Source organism: Centrocercus urophasianus, unplaced genomic scaffold (assembly GCF_019232065.1).
Source record: "Centrocercus urophasianus isolate 14NV4802_14NV808 unplaced genomic scaffold, USGS_Curo_1.0 seq_21, whole genome shotgun sequence".
Classification (NCBI taxonomy): domain Eukaryota; kingdom Metazoa; phylum Chordata; class Aves; order Galliformes; family Phasianidae; genus Centrocercus; species Centrocercus urophasianus.
Window position 1 is genome coordinate 21,374,497 of NW_024884767.1, and position 16,765 is coordinate 21,391,261.

The 16,765-nt window shown below is 39.6% G+C and overlaps 2 protein-coding genes across 4 annotated transcripts in view; both read left to right on the top strand.

The window, feature by feature from the left end:
- The first annotated feature begins 388 nt into the window (after nucleotides 1–388).
- On the top strand, nucleotides 389–3,401 carry CKS2 (CDC28 protein kinase regulatory subunit 2). Its single transcript, XM_042822976.1, has 3 exons — nucleotides 389–503; nucleotides 1,773–1,900; nucleotides 3,141–3,401. The coding sequence occupies exons 1-3, from the start codon at nucleotides 445–447 to the stop codon at nucleotides 3,191–3,193; spliced, it is 240 nt and encodes a 79-aa protein (XP_042678910.1). The 5' UTR covers nucleotides 389–444; the 3' UTR covers nucleotides 3,194–3,401.
- A 545-nt stretch (nucleotides 3,402–3,946) lies between these two features.
- Nucleotides 3,947–16,765, top strand: part of SECISBP2 (SECIS binding protein 2) — a 28,885-nt gene continuing 16,066 nt past the window's right edge. For 2 of the 3 annotated variants that reach the window (XM_042823116.1, XM_042823117.1), the window contains exons 1-8: nucleotides 3,961–4,022; nucleotides 5,321–5,355; nucleotides 7,515–7,707; nucleotides 9,245–9,374; nucleotides 9,823–10,040; nucleotides 11,084–11,171; nucleotides 13,600–13,745; nucleotides 14,316–14,471. In XM_042823116.1, the coding sequence (XP_042679050.1) occupies nucleotides 3,987–4,022; nucleotides 5,321–5,355; nucleotides 7,515–7,707; nucleotides 9,245–9,374; nucleotides 9,823–10,040; nucleotides 11,084–11,171; nucleotides 13,600–13,745; nucleotides 14,316–14,471 (1,002 nt within the window). In that variant the 5' untranslated portion in view covers nucleotides 3,961–3,986. Of the gene's footprint in view, nucleotides 4,023–5,320; nucleotides 5,356–7,514; nucleotides 7,708–9,244; nucleotides 9,375–9,822; nucleotides 10,041–11,083; nucleotides 11,172–13,599; nucleotides 13,746–14,315; nucleotides 14,472–16,765 lie in introns of all 3 variants that reach the window. The other variant, XM_042823119.1, reaches the window with a different exon arrangement.

Consider the following 16,765-nt stretch of genomic DNA (forward strand, 5'->3'; position numbering starts at 1 on the left):
CGGTAGGAGGAGCCTCCACCCGTTGCCCGTCATAAGGAAGCCGCCCCCACACGCTAGGAAGTTTACCGGACGGCAGTCAACAAGACTGGCACGGGACTAGCAACCAACAACCGCCACAACCTCCCTACCCAACCCGCTCCAGAACGTACTGGAACCAGCCAACCACTTCACCGGCCAATCACTGCGCTGCTCCGGCGGCGCGCCCAGGCCCCGCCTTCCTCCTCTCCCGGCTGTCCGCACTTTTACTCTGCGTCTTCCAATGATTGGTGGGTCGGCGAGAGGGCGGGATATGAAAAGTGCCTGATGGTCGTCATTGGCGATGCCAGCAGACCAATAGGCAATAGAGCCGATAGATTCAAACGGAGCGGGCTCGAGCCTGGCAGTTACTCTTTAGGGGGTTCGTGAGTACATCATATCGCGCCTAGAGTTCTACTGCTTTTCGCCATGGCTCACAAGGATATCTACTACTCCGAAAAGTACTTTGACGAGCAATACGAGTACCGGTACGAAACAGCTTCGGAGCAGGGGCTCAGGGAAGAGGGAGGGAGTTCTGCTGGCTGCCCCGAGGCTGTTGCCCGGCGCTCCTGTTTTCTTCGAGAATAAAGCTCTGTCTGTGGTCTCTATGGAGGTAGATGGGCTGAAGGCTGGAGGTAGCGCCTCGCTCTCTCGCCCTAGGATTCCTTTCAGCTTTCGCCCGGACGGGGAACGCTGCTCTCGGCCTGTCTCTTTCCCGCGCAGGCAGGGTAGGCTCTCGCTGCCGCTCACCAGCTGAGTCCTCAGCGGAAACATTTCTTATGTCCGTTTCGAAGTGCAGTGCTGATAGATGCACTTTATGAAGTCCTTCAGACAGTACTCTACCTGCTGGTTTTCAAGGGTCTGCAATAGTACTAGTTGGTTCTGCGGTTCATTTACCAGTACTGTTTACAGTTTTCTAGATGTTCTTTTAAGCACTACTGCAAACTGCAAGAACTGTTTTTGCTACGTGGAGCCTGAGTAGCTGTCTCCTGCTAACTCTTAATAGTTATTTGGCCTCAGAAACGAGATGGAACACCTTTTTTATGGTAAAGGAACTTGCAAATGTGGAAAGAGGGTCTTAGGTTTCTTACCTCAGGTTCCTAAGTGGTATTAGTGTTTTAGTAGTGTTTTAGTATAAGTGGTATTAGTCTTTAAAAACTAGCACCATAATCTCTATAGAGAATATATTCACTACAAAATACAAACAAGAGTGACTTTCTCAATGCATTAGAAATGTGTGGGGTCACTGTTTAGTTTTTTTTAAAATTGTTTTTATCACAGACAATTGCTAGTAACACATCCTTAAGTACGAGTACCGTAATTAGAGCACGCAGGGGATTTAACCTCTTTTAGGATGTTTGCTGTCTCAATATACAATTGCACATTTAAAATTGAGTTTTGGAATTGATGTTCCATAATTGCTGGTATCCAAGAGCACCCTAGGATTCTTTCTGGAATGGCCAGGGTTGGAAGGGCCCTCAAGGATCATGAGTCTCCAACCCCCCTGCCATATACAGGGCCACCAACCTCCCCTTTTAATACTAGACCAGGCTGCTTGGGGCACCATCCGATCTGGCCTTGAACACCTCTAGGGCCTTCCACAACCTCTCTGGACAGCCTGTTCCAGTACCTCACCACTCTCATAGTAAAGAAGTTTCTAGGGAATGCTGGTAATCATAAATGGACTTGCTTAATATCTTTTAGCAGAGACCTGTGCAAGATATCTAGGGTATAATATGTTAATTACTAATCTACAGGCATGTAATGCTGCCAAGAGAACTCTTAAAACGAATGCCAAAAACTCATCTTCTGTCTGAAGAGGAATGGAGAAGCCTTGGAGTTCAGCAAAGTCTTGGATGGGTTCATTATATGATCCACAAACCAGGTAAATACAGATGAATAAGACTGATGGAAAAAAAGAGTCTAAAATATATTAAAAAAAAAAAAAAAAATTACTTAAAATATCCAAGACTGGTACTCAACTGAAGTATGAAGATGAGTAGTTGCTCCTGCTGTTGAATTTGCTTCTAATTGTTTTCATTGTTTTTGATTTCTTTTGTCAGCTCCTTGTTATTTAGGTTAGGTAGCAACATAAGCAACACCGGAGATTTTTTTTTTTTTTGTGTAAATTTCACCTCTGAGTCTTGGAACTGATTGGAAAATGCTAGTTTGGTTCTAGGTTCATGCTTTCTCTGTATACCAACAAATCAAAGTTGTAGAGTACTTCAGAAGGGACCTTAAAGAGCATCTTGTTCAAACTTGTTTGTACTCTGCCTCTGCAATAGGTTTTTTGTGACATCATATAAGTACGATGTTAGAATATCAGTGGCTGAGGAAAACTTTATATAGCAGCATATTTCTATGTAATGTACCTGGTACACCTGCTTAGTAGAAAAACCCAGCAGATACTCATGTAGACCATGTCCTGCACTAATGTTCTGAAAAATCCATGATATAGTTTTAGGTCTAGTAGTTGTCTACTAAATACAGCCTCTCAATTAAAAGATTACAAAGACCTTAAACCTCTCTAATCATTGTGTACTAAAATAGCCATACCTGGTACTTGTTAATTAGGCTGAATTAAAGCCAACCTCGTGAAATTCCAAATTTCCAAAAAAATGATGAAGAGACTAGTCTACCCTTTCAAAACTTCTCTTAACCTGGATACCTTTGATATTTTTGAATGGGATTTTTTTGGAAGGGTTTGCAGTTGAGTCAGGTCAGTACTAACTGAAGCTAGCTATATTAACTAAAATGGCTTTTGTTGATGTTTGATAGTATATACCTCACAAGGACAGCATCAGCAGTTTCTTATACTGTTATACTCATATACTGAGTAATTAAAATAATGCAATGAAGAGAGAGTGTTAATTCCCATATTTGCTGTACTTCCTTTATAAGTTTATTATACTGTCAACCTTTGGTATAAATTTTAAGTTACATGTTTGTGACCTCTAAGGTTACTGTAGAATTGGTCTGTAAATCCTACACTTGAGGACAATTGTGGGCTTGATTTATCCATTTCTTATTCAGTGGTATTGTTCAGGCCTCACTGAATTTGATGAAATGCTTCTCATCAAGGCTTAGAGAACAGACTGACACTTTGTTCAATTTTATTCCCACAGAGCCACACATTCTTCTCTTTAGAAGACCTCTTCCAAAAGATAATCAGAAATGAACTACTGTCTAAAAATATTCTCAATCTTCTGGAACTTTGTGTATGCATGTATATATGTTGGTAGTATTCAGTGAATACTTTTATGTACAAAACATACAACTGTACCTGTGCATGAGCTGTATTATTCACAGCAACAAAGCTCAGTCAAATACAATTTCTATTAGGCTGCTATTCTTTCAAAGAAAAGTGGAATTTAATTTTTAATGTCTCTTAGTCTGAAATGAGTTCTCTTTAATAAAGTTTACTATTGTATGCTTTGAGTCATTTTTTTTAATCTTGCATGTTTTTTTAATCCTGCATCACTTTTGCACTCGGCTTTTCTGCTAAAATGTTGCATGCTCAAAGGCAGTTCACCGCTAGGCATAAAGAAATAAACCCTGCTTGTTGTGCTCTATGAAATCTAAACCCCTATAGAGATCTAATTCACCAGACAAAGCAAATTACCTTATGGAGAAACTTTAACTAGGTGAATTACAGAACCGTAGAGGTATGGCAGGGGCTTCTGGAGGACCCACCCCCTGCTAAGGCAGGCTCCCTACAGTACGTTATGCATTAAAGTGCCCGGACGGTCTTGAATATTTCCACAGGAGACTCCACAACCTTTCCGGGGAGCTTGTTCCCGTGGTGATTCATCCGCAAAGTAATTCTTTCTCACGTTCAGGCGGAACCTCCTACTTCCCTGTTCGTGCCCGTTCGACCCCGTGCGCGCCGTTGGACGGACGTCATCGCGGCGCGCCGTAGGCCCGGGCGCGGCGTCGCGGGGCGAGCGGAGTGGCGGGACGAAGCTCTCGCCATGTTCGCGGAGAGGCGCCCTGGCCGAGGCAGCGAGGTGAGTGCGGCGCCAGCCCCGCGTGTCCCCGGCTTGTTGCGTGGAGTGGTCGCCCCGGTCCATGGCCCCGCACCCACCCGCTTGCGGGGATCTCACGCTCGGCGCGTCAGCAGGGATGACTGAGGGCCCGATGAGGCCTGGAGCCGGGAGGGGGACGAGGCGCGGCTCGCAGGTCGCCCGCCGCTCTGTGTTGGCCGCTGCGTGGTGGAAGTTCCCGGCGGGGCTGGGCCGGGCCGGGCCGAGCGCATAGGCGGTGCGCCTCGGGGGCCTGGAGACGCACTGTTGCCCGGCTGCTGTGTCCCTGCCGGAGGTACTCGCAGGGGACCGGGTGAGCCCCGCCTGCGGCCGCGGCTTGTGCCCGCGGTGTGCTGCGCTGCCGTCTGGGGGCCAACCCCAAATAACCGATCCCAGTTTCCTTCCCTGCGTACTTTCTGTATAGTTACACACCTGTGTGTTTGTTACATGCTTACTGTGTGGAATACACATTCCATTTCCCACTGCTGAAGTGGCAGCTCAGCGTGTAGTTGGGACTGTCAGTAGGTTCAGGAGTGGAGGAGTTTGCAGCTCTTCTTTAGTCTGTCACAGTTCCTTATGTGTTTGTGATGAAGTCAGTGCAGCAACCAGAAGGAGCAGCGAGCCTAGTATATATGCCTAAACGTTGGAACTACTGTTCAAGTGTTTTCAAGATTACTGTGTTATTTAGTTACTGAAATTGGCCTTGGCAAGTGAAAAGGACCTCAGTGTTCATACAGCATGCTGTTTAACCCAGAAATACACAAGTGGCTAATGACCTGTTGCATTTATTGCAATGAATAAAAGCCATGTGATGCTGTAATGGCAGCGAGTACACTGACCTTTATCTCAGTGCTGCTACATATGCATATGCAGTTTAAATTCAGTGGTACTTCAGAACAAATGGAAAATCTGCCATAGTGGATTTACACCGTTTAAAAAATGAGAATGCTTTATAATTAAGCATTTTTCCACACAGACTAATTTCAAATACAAGTGTACACAAAGCCTTTATTATTAATATGTACTTGCAGAGTCAGATGTTATGGCAGTGTTAGTCACACACTGTGAGTTTTAGATCACGTTGTTTGAATCTAGACTGAGAGTCTGTGTACTAGTGCTTACTGCATATTCTGTTACTCTGTGTAAATGACTTTTACAAGTATTACATGTTAGATGTGGATATTAAAGGAAATGGTTTTCCAGAGAAGCCATGTTTTGCTTAGGGTTCCTTGGTTTTGCTTCTTTCTTTTTGGTGAACTTTCCTTCTCGTGTTCTGCTGGAAGAGAGCAAACTTTTCTATGAAGGTTGTGCTCACAGGGTAAGTATATTTTTCACTTAGAATATTAATCTCAAAATGCATGTAGCCAAAAAACCTTTTGTTTCTCAGGGCATCGAGTTGTCAGCAGAGGTCAAACCATTTGTTCCAAAATATGCAGAGGTAACTGTGGCATGGTCAGAACCCTCAGCAGCATGTGTCTTTCCTAGGTACTTAACTACAGGCTACACATTTGCTCAGGAACCATCTTTGGATAAGTATGTATATTTTCTGAATCTTATTTCTTGGAGGATTTTAACATTCCAGTTTTGGACATTGATTACTCTCAGAAAGTCAAAGCTCTGATGTGTTAATATTCTGACCAAATACATTCTTGCCCTTGTCCTCAAGATTTAGATTTCTATATTTCTATTCTTCAGGTGTATATCAGTATCTCACCTCTTGTTTCCAAAGGCCCATATTGGACTATTAAAGCTCATGCATGGACTATTAAAGACAGCTTGATTGTAATGATTATTCTGGCCATTTTGTGCTTTCAAAAGAGCTGAATCTTGTTCTTGAGTGAAAGAATGGTTGTGTTATGACAAAGCTGAAACAAACAGAATCAAGTAAGAAGGAAGAGGGACAACAATCCTCCAGGAGTGTTTTTGCTACCATGAATGTATGAGATTACTCCTCAATCTCCTTTTCACAACCTCCATGTCCCAGGAAAGTAAGACTTAGAACATAAGAGGCTTCTTGAAGTATTTTTCTAATGAGGCCTGAAAAACAGGCTTTCATAATAGATTTATAATTGGATTGTTAAGCCCAAAGCAGCCTAGAAGAAAGCCCACATACTGGGATAGGAAATAATTGAATACTGTAATAATTTTTTTATGTGATTTAGCTCTCCAGTTGCTTCTCAGGTTAGTAGAACTCTGAACATTGAATTGACTTTGGAATTACTGCAAAATTACTGTTATGTCCTTAAAAAGTTCATTTAGAGCCCTAGAGAACGTATTCATTCTAGGCTTTCTTAGTATGTCAGCCATTTTATTTACAGGGATTACTTCAACCCATTTTTATGTGTAATATGTGTTCAGCAATGAGATGAGTATGGTCTCACATAAAGTATTTTTTAGCATTAGAAAGATCAGGGACAGAAGTAGTATTCTCATGAGCGTTTTGCCCTGTTGGCGCTGAGCTGTAGTTTCTATTGTGACTCAGATGTATTACTTTTTTTTGTAAACTGATTATAACAGTTGTTTTGACTACAATCTATCAGAATTGCAGAAGCATCTTGTTCTGGTGGGACATTTTTCACTTTTTTATTACAGACCTGAGGTTGAGATGTTGTCCATTTTGTGCTGAACAACTTTGGATGCAGCTTTCTTTTTCCCTCACTTTTCTTTACTATTTTTATGTCAACGCATAGGTTTTTACTTTTCTTTTCCTTGAATTCTTTCTCCATCCCATTGTGAGGAAGTGAATGAATAGCTGTGTGGTGCTGAGCTGTCTACCAGGTCTCCCTTATCAAATCTGGATCTCAGTGTACAGTTTCTGCAGAAAGTATGGAGTGAAATTGGAAGGAAACTTTGAAGTTCACAATTGAAGGAAAGGCATGCCACAGACATGTCACAGAAAACATGTTGTGCTTTCATCAGTATTAGGGTTAACTGCAGTCCATTTACTGGCTGTAACAATTTTGTATTGTATTTCACACATGCTTTATGTCCCCGTAAGATGCTCCTACTTTGTTGTTATGACATCTTAAGATGGGTTTCACTGTTCAGTGTCTGTGTTTTTATTAGTCAAATGCATAATGCATCTTATGTAGTTCTACTGTGCTTTTGGTTTGTTTCACAAGAAAAAGCCTAACAAAAATACATGTGAAGAAAGTTAGCAACCTTAAACAGAAATGAGGGCTATAACTCTCCAGTAGACTAGGTTTGCAACTTGAAGCACGTAACATCTGTATTTTTAAGTATTTGCTACAAACTGCATATTTTATCCGAAACAAAATACATTATTTTTTAAAGAACATATGGCAGTGAGTGAATAGTTGGTTGAAATAACATGAAATACTTTTCATTTGGAACATAGCTTTCTTGTTAAACAAATTCTTCAGCTAAGGAATGACATATTTATGTAGGCAATAACTATATGCTGAAGATTTGCCTGGGGATGACCTCTCAATCTCTTTCTCAATGTCCATCACATAGTGTTGTGGGAGATCCTGCATTAAATGAATACTCCAGCAGCTCTTGCTCACGTGATGTTGTCTCAAATACAAATCCAGTAGCTGCCTCACAGTGTCATTCAAATGGGTCAACATACTGTAATGATTCCAGAATAGTCAGTGAATCTGCAGAACAAAAGTATCCAATCAGACAAGAAAGTAAGAGTCTTTTAAAGGTGAGCGAACACACTTTTAAAAAAATTAAATTCTTACTTTAAAGTAGTCTGAATGCTTTGTTCATTTTTGAAGTGACTAATCACTCTTTGTGTAGGAATAATGAGCAGTGCTTAAAGAGGATGATGGTATTAATGGGGTATTAATGAGGCCAACTTCAGATTTCAAAAAAGTTAATCACATTCTACAGTTAGTACAGTTTTCCAAAAAATGTTTTTGGAACATAAGAGGAATGTGTTGTTTTTCCTCATAAAGCAACACTTGGGTGAAAAAAAACAAAACCATATTATGTTTGTGAACCATGCTTTCCTTCATTTGCTGCTGGAGTTTGGTGCTTTTTTTAGAGCGCAGTAGCAGCAGCCTCCACAAGCATAAATTATAGAGAATTGACGGCTGTGATCAGTTGTATGGCCATTAAGTGATCGGACCGCATTTATTGTTCAAACATTTCCAAAGCCTGCTGCAGAAAACAATCCAAATAAGAGCAGGAACATATTGGAGTGGAGAGGGAATAAAGGCTCACATTAGAAGTACCCTCAGTCAAAAGTGAAACCGATGTTCAACAAAAATCTTCAGTGGTTTTTAGAGGGGAGGCAGTTCTGTGGTCTAAGTAAACCCAGGCTGAGCTGAGTACTGTTTGATGGTCTTTTTGGCACTCAAAATTTACCTTTTGGGATCTTTAAGAGAGAACTAGAACTTTGTGGCTTTGCAATAATTTGGTCACATCTCCTGGGGCTTTAATAATACAGCTTTCCAGGCCATGGAGTATCCTCCCACTCCAGAAAATAGTGTTGCTCCTGGATGTACTTAGAATTTAATTCCAAATCCTCTGAACAGATTTAAGCCATGTGTCTAGTTTGATGCAGCATAATTTGCATGGATGCCTGTTGCTTGCCTGCCTCTCTGATTCTTCAGCCCAATTCTGCCAAAGAGTGTCAAGAATCATGAGGCTTCAGGACTTCTGTATAGTATAGGTGAATATTTGCTTTATTGGGAACACGTACATATAGCTTTTCTAATTACACTCTGTTTGCTGTGTATGTTTGCTGTGTTATTACAACAGTCTTGTTTTGATTGTAACTTAGCTTAGTAAAAAACTTGGAATGCTTTTAGAATTTTAGCTCTTTTCTAGAAGAAACTCAGTTGCAGAAAATAAGAACTGGACAATTTAAGTCCAGCTGGTTATAAACTATTGATAATGCTGTCAATAATAGGATCTTAAATGTGTAGTTGCATAGAAATGTGGAATAATCCCTCTTGAGTGTATGTAATATGTGACACAGGTAGCACATTTAACAAGGAAAATAAAACACAGTAACAGACCTCTAACTGACTTTTGTTTTTTTTATGGTTTTTATGTTTTTTTTATGGGTTTTTGGTTCTGGTTTTGTTGGTTATATGTGGTTGTGGTATAGAATTCATTATGTATCTTCAGACTCCAGATATGTAGTTAGTTGACTGTAGTGCATGGAATGCTTGAAGATTTTTACAAAGTTAAAATAAAATTAACTAAATATATGTATTAACAAATACTTGCAGCAGAGGAAAGCAAAAGACGATGAAAAGAAATCAGACAAGAAAAAGCAAGATGGACAGGATTCTTCTGTCAGAATTGTGAAACGGGCTGCATTACAGACCTCTGCAGACAGCAAAGATTGCATGAAGCCAGGTACTATTGCTATTATAATGTGTATAACTAATGTGCTATTTGGTTTGAAATACATAGCATATCCATAAAATAGTCTGTACTGTAACTTCCAGTTTGTGATTGTGTTGCTACATCTAGAATAGTTAAAAAACAGAGTATTTTTTACTGTGTGACTTTTTGACAATGGATGATAGCAGTAAATTGTTTGGTGGTTGCATAAGCAAAATTGAAACAAAAATATTCCTCAGAAAGTATCTGAATTTACATTTGGTTGTCAATTTGGTATTGTCTAAACACATTGGTTATAATCATTAGATTTTTTTGTTCTGTTTTTTTTCTTTCATGTCAGGTATTTATAGCAATAATTCTTGTGACAATTGCTGTGACTGTGTCACTGGTGTGCTTTAAGACTTGTACAGAAATGACTGCAAGCAAGTTTTATTTTTTGGACTGTATTTGTTTTATTCAGACAGGTTCAATAAAACTGCAAGCAAGAAGTCAACTCAAGCTCCAAAAATAGAGTCTTTTCCTGCATTTGAAAATACTATTTTAGATTTCCACAAGTTGCAGAGTTTGGGAAGCAGTGAGATGTTGAATGTGCATCATAAAAATGGACAAGCATGTTCAGCGGAAAGTAACATTATGTGCCTTAGTCAACCACAGATGTCTCCTTTGTTGAAGACAGAGGTTAGCCATGCTTTCATGTTGTAGAACTCATAAAAATTCTTTTCTTTTCAAAGCTCAAGAAACTATTTTTGCATTCAGCATGTTAATACCTGCTTAAGTAGCTTGCAAGCAGGAAGTTTCATAGCTACAGGTTTTATGCTTTTTCTTGTAGAGGGAGGCATTAATGCTTGTGCTCCCTTCTTTTTCTCATTATTACTTCATTCTCTGTGCTGCTTGGGAAAGCCAAGCTCTGTCACATTCAGTTTGGTACTGCTATGATCTAAACTTCTGGCTTGTATATACAGAGCACATGTGTTCCCTGAGGTTTCTTGACAGCTTGTTTTTTCTCTCACTTTTAAATAATAAGCATGCAGCTATTTAGAGAAAAGTTTTAATTTGTTTAAAAACATATACATGTATGTAATTGTTACTTTGTGCTAAAAGAGGAAAAATTAGAAAGTGAATTCTAGAAGGAGGAAAAATATTGTTAATATGTAAAGATTGCTTAACATTCTTGTAGATTTTCATATTCCTAATTTTGCAGTTGTTGTTAAATGCAGTACTGACAGATTTAGGTGTTTGTCACATACGCTGAATCAGAGTTTTCAACAGTGGTTAGAGGTAAATGATTTTGAAGGATACAAATAGCATAAGACTTCTGGTACCTTTAAGTGAAAAACTGCTTGTAGTGGCAAAAATGAATGTTGCTATGTCTTTTTTCCATTGCTAGCTTGAACTTAATGGGTGGATGTAGTTTTCAGTGTTAAAACCTTTTCTTGTTCATTCTTAGAGTTGTTGTTTGGATGCTTTTGTAAAATGTAAGTAAGCATCTTGCTTGGACAACAGCAGAGAGGCATTTGCTTATATTTTAAAATATAATAGGGACCAAATGATGTTTCCACTAAGAATAATAATAATAAAAAAAAAGTGGGCTACAAAATTCTCTATGCCTTTTTGTCCATGTGGGTTGAAAATTTTGTTATTTCTTCTTTTTAATGTTTAGCTTTCTTGAGGCAAGTGCTTTTTATTCATACCTCTGTGATACCTGACCCTCAATTTTACAGGAAGCCAATTCTGTGGAAAGCAAAGCCTCATCAAAAACTTTAAAAGAAACAGTAGCAAGCTTAATTCCCTCTTCATTTGATGGTAGAGGTAAGTACTGCTAACATAAATTGTTTCCTCATATTTGAACTGCTTGTATCTCATCAATTTGGAATAATAAAGTATTGTCAAGAGCTGCTGAACTCTCAAATATATATGAAATCGAAGAGCAAACTCACTACGAAGTAAGAAAAATAAGTTTGTATCTTTTCTTCCAAATGAGATTATATTCTTGCATATAGATTTTGGTACTAGATCAAAACTGCAGTTGTCCTCTTTCTTTTGTCTCGTTGATGCTGAAGGACTAATGTTTCTGTGGATGCCTCCTATGCTGTTTATTAGGAGAGGAAATAATACAAATTGATTCCTGGAAGTCTGTTGAGGTGTTTTTTCAACAATAAATCTGAGCAAATATGATCAGTCTTGATAAGCAATTTAAAAAAAAAATAGCTCTCAGTCTAGAGTCTAGTATGTACTTCTTTGTTCTTCCAAAATTGTGTAAGAATTTTGCATTCTTATTCCAGTAACTGTGAAGTTATCTGATAACGTTTTTTCCTCAAGTAGAGTCTTCAGTTTGTACCCGACTGTAGAGCAGACTAAGGTTTTGACAGAGCCTTTATTTGAGAAATAGGCGCTATAGGAAAAGATATCAAAGAGGAATTAACTCACCCCTCCCAGTAACAGCTGGAAAAAGGGGTGAGCTGAGGAATGCAGCCTTCCTCGTTCATACTCTTGCACCACCCGAGAAAGGCGGGAAAGGAAGGGGAACCTGTGCAGACTCAGACTGCACAAGCACTCCCGGAAGTGCTGCCGAGAAAGAAAGGGTGGTGAGCTCCCCCCTGCTCCAGACACTCACGTGCTTATGTATTGGTTCAGGCTGCGGCCCTGGAATCCCGTGACACCCATGTAGCTTCTTTCGATGGGTTAACCTCAGTTGTCAACCAGGCTGCTTTTACCTTCCTTAAGAGGACAGGGGGAAAAAATAAGGTGAAAATACTTGCGAATCAAAGTAAAGACAGAGAGATTATTTACTGCTTACCATCGTGGTAATTAAATAGCTGTCATTTTAGAATTAGTATATACTTTTTTATTCTGTGGCATATCTTATTTCTTTACCGTTGTGGGCAAAACAGACCCAATTCAGAGAAGATTTATTTATTGCTAATTAAAGTAGGATGGTCCAAAACACAAAACTAAAAGCATCTTCCTCAACCTCACCTTCTTCACACGCTTGGCCTCTCCCAAATTTTCTACCTTCTCCCCTCCTTGAGCAGCACAGTGAGATGTGGAATGGGAGCTGTGGTCTATTGATATCAATTTCAATTTGCCACATCTCCCTTGTTCCACTTTGTACTGGTTTAGTATGAAGTCTCGAGGAAGATGGTCCTTCAGGAGTTGCACCAGTGTGGGTCCTTGCCAGGCTGCAGTTCTTAAATAACTGCTCAAGCATGGGTTCTCTCTATAGGGTAGAGTCCTTCATGGACAGACTGATGTGGTATGTCCCACATGAGCTGCAGCTCCTGCCATTAGTAAGCTGAAGTGTGGGTTCCCCACAGGCTGTAACTTCCTTTAGGGCATGGCCACCCCATGTCCTGTGGGGTCTTCCATAGGCAGCAGAGGAATTTTACTACAGGCTGCAGGGAATGTCTACTCCAGCACTTGGAGCACCTCCACCTCTCCTTTTTCTCTGACCTGGTGTCTGCAGGGCTGTTTCTTTCACAGTTTTCTCACCCAGTCTATCACAGTTGCTGCGCAGCATTTTTATTTTTTTTTACCCTTTCTTAAAAACATTACCCTAGCTGGAACTAGCTGTGGAGCAGCCCCTGACTTCTCACAGAGACCATGTGTACAAACCCCCTACTACCAAAACCTTGCCACATAAACCCAATAAACTTCTTTGATCTCTCATTGGCAAGTTTTTTGTTTTTTGTTGAAGCTGTGTATTTTTTATGTGTTAGGAGTATTTACAGAATGGAATGAGTAATTCTTCCAGAATGCTGATTCCACCAAGTGCTGGTGGATGAAAGTGCTGTGCATTGAGGCACATGAGGAGACTTTTTAGCTTGTTTTTATGTATCTACAAGCTGGAAGGTTTTTAGAATGTAGATGATGTTGATATAACCTTGTATTCAAAAGCTATGTAAGTTACAGTAAAGGAATTTAGTATATAAATGCAATACAAGTTCATAATTCTAAAGAAAAATAGGTTAGAGAATAAGCATGGAATTATGTAGGTTATGTGACAGTATAATTTCAAATTATAGCGTGTGTATTAAATATATGCATATAACACTGGCCAGTAGGTGAAATAGAATATAATGTGTAATTAAGCAACTTAATTTAGTTTTTCCTCAGAAAAAAGTATAGCTTTGCTCTGCATTTGCGAATCCTTGATAAATCCTGTGTTGATCCTATGTCTTCTGAATATTTGAGAAATATTTTCTGACATCTTTGGATATCACTTGTTTTTCCACATCAGTATTTCCTGGAACATCTACAGATGGCTCTGCTCAGCCGCGTGTGTCCTGGGCCATGGTACTTTCACAGTCCCCAAAGAAAACTTTTTCATCACCAGCATCTGAATGTCTCCCCAGATACAAAGGGAGGCAGGACAGTCAAGCAAAGGTAATTGACAACTCTGCTCTTGAAACTAATTTCTGGTACTGCTCAGTGCTGTTTCTTGACGTGAAACAATGCTACTCTTTCTTAGACTCTGTACTACTTCTAATGTAACTTTTAATAAGTAATACAAAGTTACCCTGTCATTATTATAATTTTTCTTCTGTTGTGGCAAAAGAAAAAAGAACAACAATGTATCAAAAAGTCAATGTAATTCCTGCAACACGAACTTCCAAAATAGCTGATTTGAATACACTTAATTTAGGCAGGAGTTTGTTGAAATTTTCAATTTCTAAATCAGGCACAAAGCATGGAAATCTTGTCCTTCCTGGATGAATATTGCCTAGTGAAATCTCGTATTATATTCTGACAGTTGTCAGTTCACATGAAGAGATCTTGCAGTACCTCTGAATTTCTAAGAAATCTTGGATTTTCCTAGTTGCTTAATATCCTAGCGTGGATTGATGCATGCTGACTAGGTGCATTGTGTAAGTGTGATCACTTGCATTTTTGTTGGTAGGTGATAATAAAAGAAAGCAATTTCTAACGGTCATACCTCATGATTTTTGTCAACAGGCAGAAATAAAAAATTATGGTAGTGAAACTGAGCTTGAAGAAGGGTCAGAAAAGAAGAAGAAAAAGAAGAAAAAGAAAAAGAAGAACAAGTCACCTGCTGATGTAGGCAAGCCTTATAATGAATCTACTACAGTGCAGGAACCGCCGAGGATTGAGGTACAGCAGTGGGGTTTTTTTAGTGTGATGAGTATGTATTGGAAGACCATAAGTTTCTGTAAATTTAATATCACATGTTATTAGTAGAGGAAATTGGGTCAGGCCCATTTCAGTTAAGATTCCTGTTAGAAGTTAGAGGTAGGAAACAGTTCTGCCTTTTAATTTATTAAGGCTTGAATGAGTATATGAATTCCTGCAGGCGAGACTGTTAAATCTGTGTATTAACAAGTTCCAAAAAAGATTTACCAAGTGAAAAATACTCTGTAGTAATGGTTTTGTAAAGCAAAGTGCACAAAGAATGGGAAGTATACTGGATACCATAGGGTGCCAAAATTTTAAAGAATGTGGTACTGGTAATACAGTGGAAGGAAGGGATATCATTCACAGGGTCCTCAACAGACTTGAAAGGTGGGCTCAGGTGAATCTAACGAGGTTCAACAGAGCAAAGTGCAAGGTTTTGCTCTTGGGCCAAAGGAATCCAAGGCATTTATACAGGCTAGAAAGAGCAATCCTTGTGAGTAGCCTTGCAGAGAAGGACCTGGGGGTCATGATGGATGAAAAATTTAACATGAGCCAGCAGTGTGCTCTTGCAGCTCAAAAAGCAAATGGTATCCTGGGCTCTATGAGAAGAGGGGTGGACAGCAGGAACAGGGAGGTGATTGTGCCGTCTGCTCTGCTCTTGTGAGGCCCCATCTGGAATACTGTGTCCAGGACTGGAGCCCCACGTACAAGAAAGACAGAGTACCTAAAGTGGGCCTATAAACAGGAAGGGAATCAGCTCTTTGAAAGGGTAGATAACAGCAGGACAAGGGGAAGTGGTTTTAAGTTCAGGGAGGGAAGATCTAGGTTGGATATCAGGGGGAAATTCTTTACAGAGAGTGGAGAGGTGCTGGAACAGGCTGCCCAGGAAGGTTCTGGGTGTCCCATATCTAGAAGTATTCAAGGCCAGGTTGGATGGGGCCCTGGGCAGCCTGGTCTAGTATTAAATGTGGAGCTTGGTGGCTCTGCCCATGGCAGGGGGGTTGGAGATTCGTGATCCTTGGGATCCCTTCCAACACAGGCCATTCTGTGATTTTGTGATCTCAGTCTGGAAACAATTCTTATGAAATGTAGATGTCACTGTTTATATTCCTGATTATTTATTCAAATCTTTTTCATATTCATGTAGCTGTAATATACACATTAGTGTTTTGATGCTTTTGTGAATCAGTTTCAAAAATGCTTTAGGCTCTCCCACCTTACAGAATTGTTGTGTGATCTGTGGTTTAACTATGTTTCATTGTAACAGCAATATTGAGTAAGAGTATGAGAATGTGTTGATTTTTGTGTTTGATTTAGTGCACATTATATTCAGTCTGTGAAAGAATAGCAAAAAGAAGCCATTCCTGGCTGACTTCTGTTGTGTACATTTTAACTTGGAGTGTGTAATTCATTGTCCTGAAATGGGAATTCATTATTGAATTGTGGATAGAATCAAGATCTACAGGTTCTGTTCTGCAAGATATCAGGTCTGTGAGTGGCTTAGTATCTAAAGAGAAAGAATGGCAAGAATTGTAGAAGTTAGTAGAAATGTCATGTCTTATTGAAGACATAAATGAAAAAAATAAACATAGAATCATAGAACAGCATGTACGTTACGTTGAAATCTGTGATTTGGATGCAGCGTATGGGAGGGGAGTTGGGAACAGCTTTCAGAGCCTCCTGGTTTGATGGAAAAGCTCATCAATATGAAAAATGTGTGAGATGCTTATGATGCTCTTGAAACAGAAGAACATGAAAAGTCATAGATAACTTCTGTGGACTTTGAGATTTTAAGAATTGGGATTTTGTATTTGCAGCTGCTCACTGGATCAGTGTATTGGATTGCTAACTAGATTTATAGAAGTCACTAATTTTAAGAACCTGCTAATGAGTGAAAAGTAATGCATTTGCAGAAAAGAAATCCTGTACACAATGATTGGTTCTGAGCTAGGTATTGCTGAGGGAAGAAATGAGAAGCTCTTACTGATAAGCAGCTCTGCTCAGAGGCACTGGTCCAATATGCAAACAGTGTTAGGAATCATCAGAAAAAATATGAAATATAATTGAAAACATTACGACAATATACAAATCCAGGGCAGATCTGATCTAAATATAGTGTGGTTTCTACTTTCTTATGTGCCAGCTCTCCTTAAAAAAAAAACACATATTGAACTAAGAGAGATACAGGAAAGGCTCCAAAAATGATCAAAGGTAGAAATAGTTCCTGTGGGAGGCAAAAATGAATAAAGTAAGATTTCTCTGTCTGTAAAATA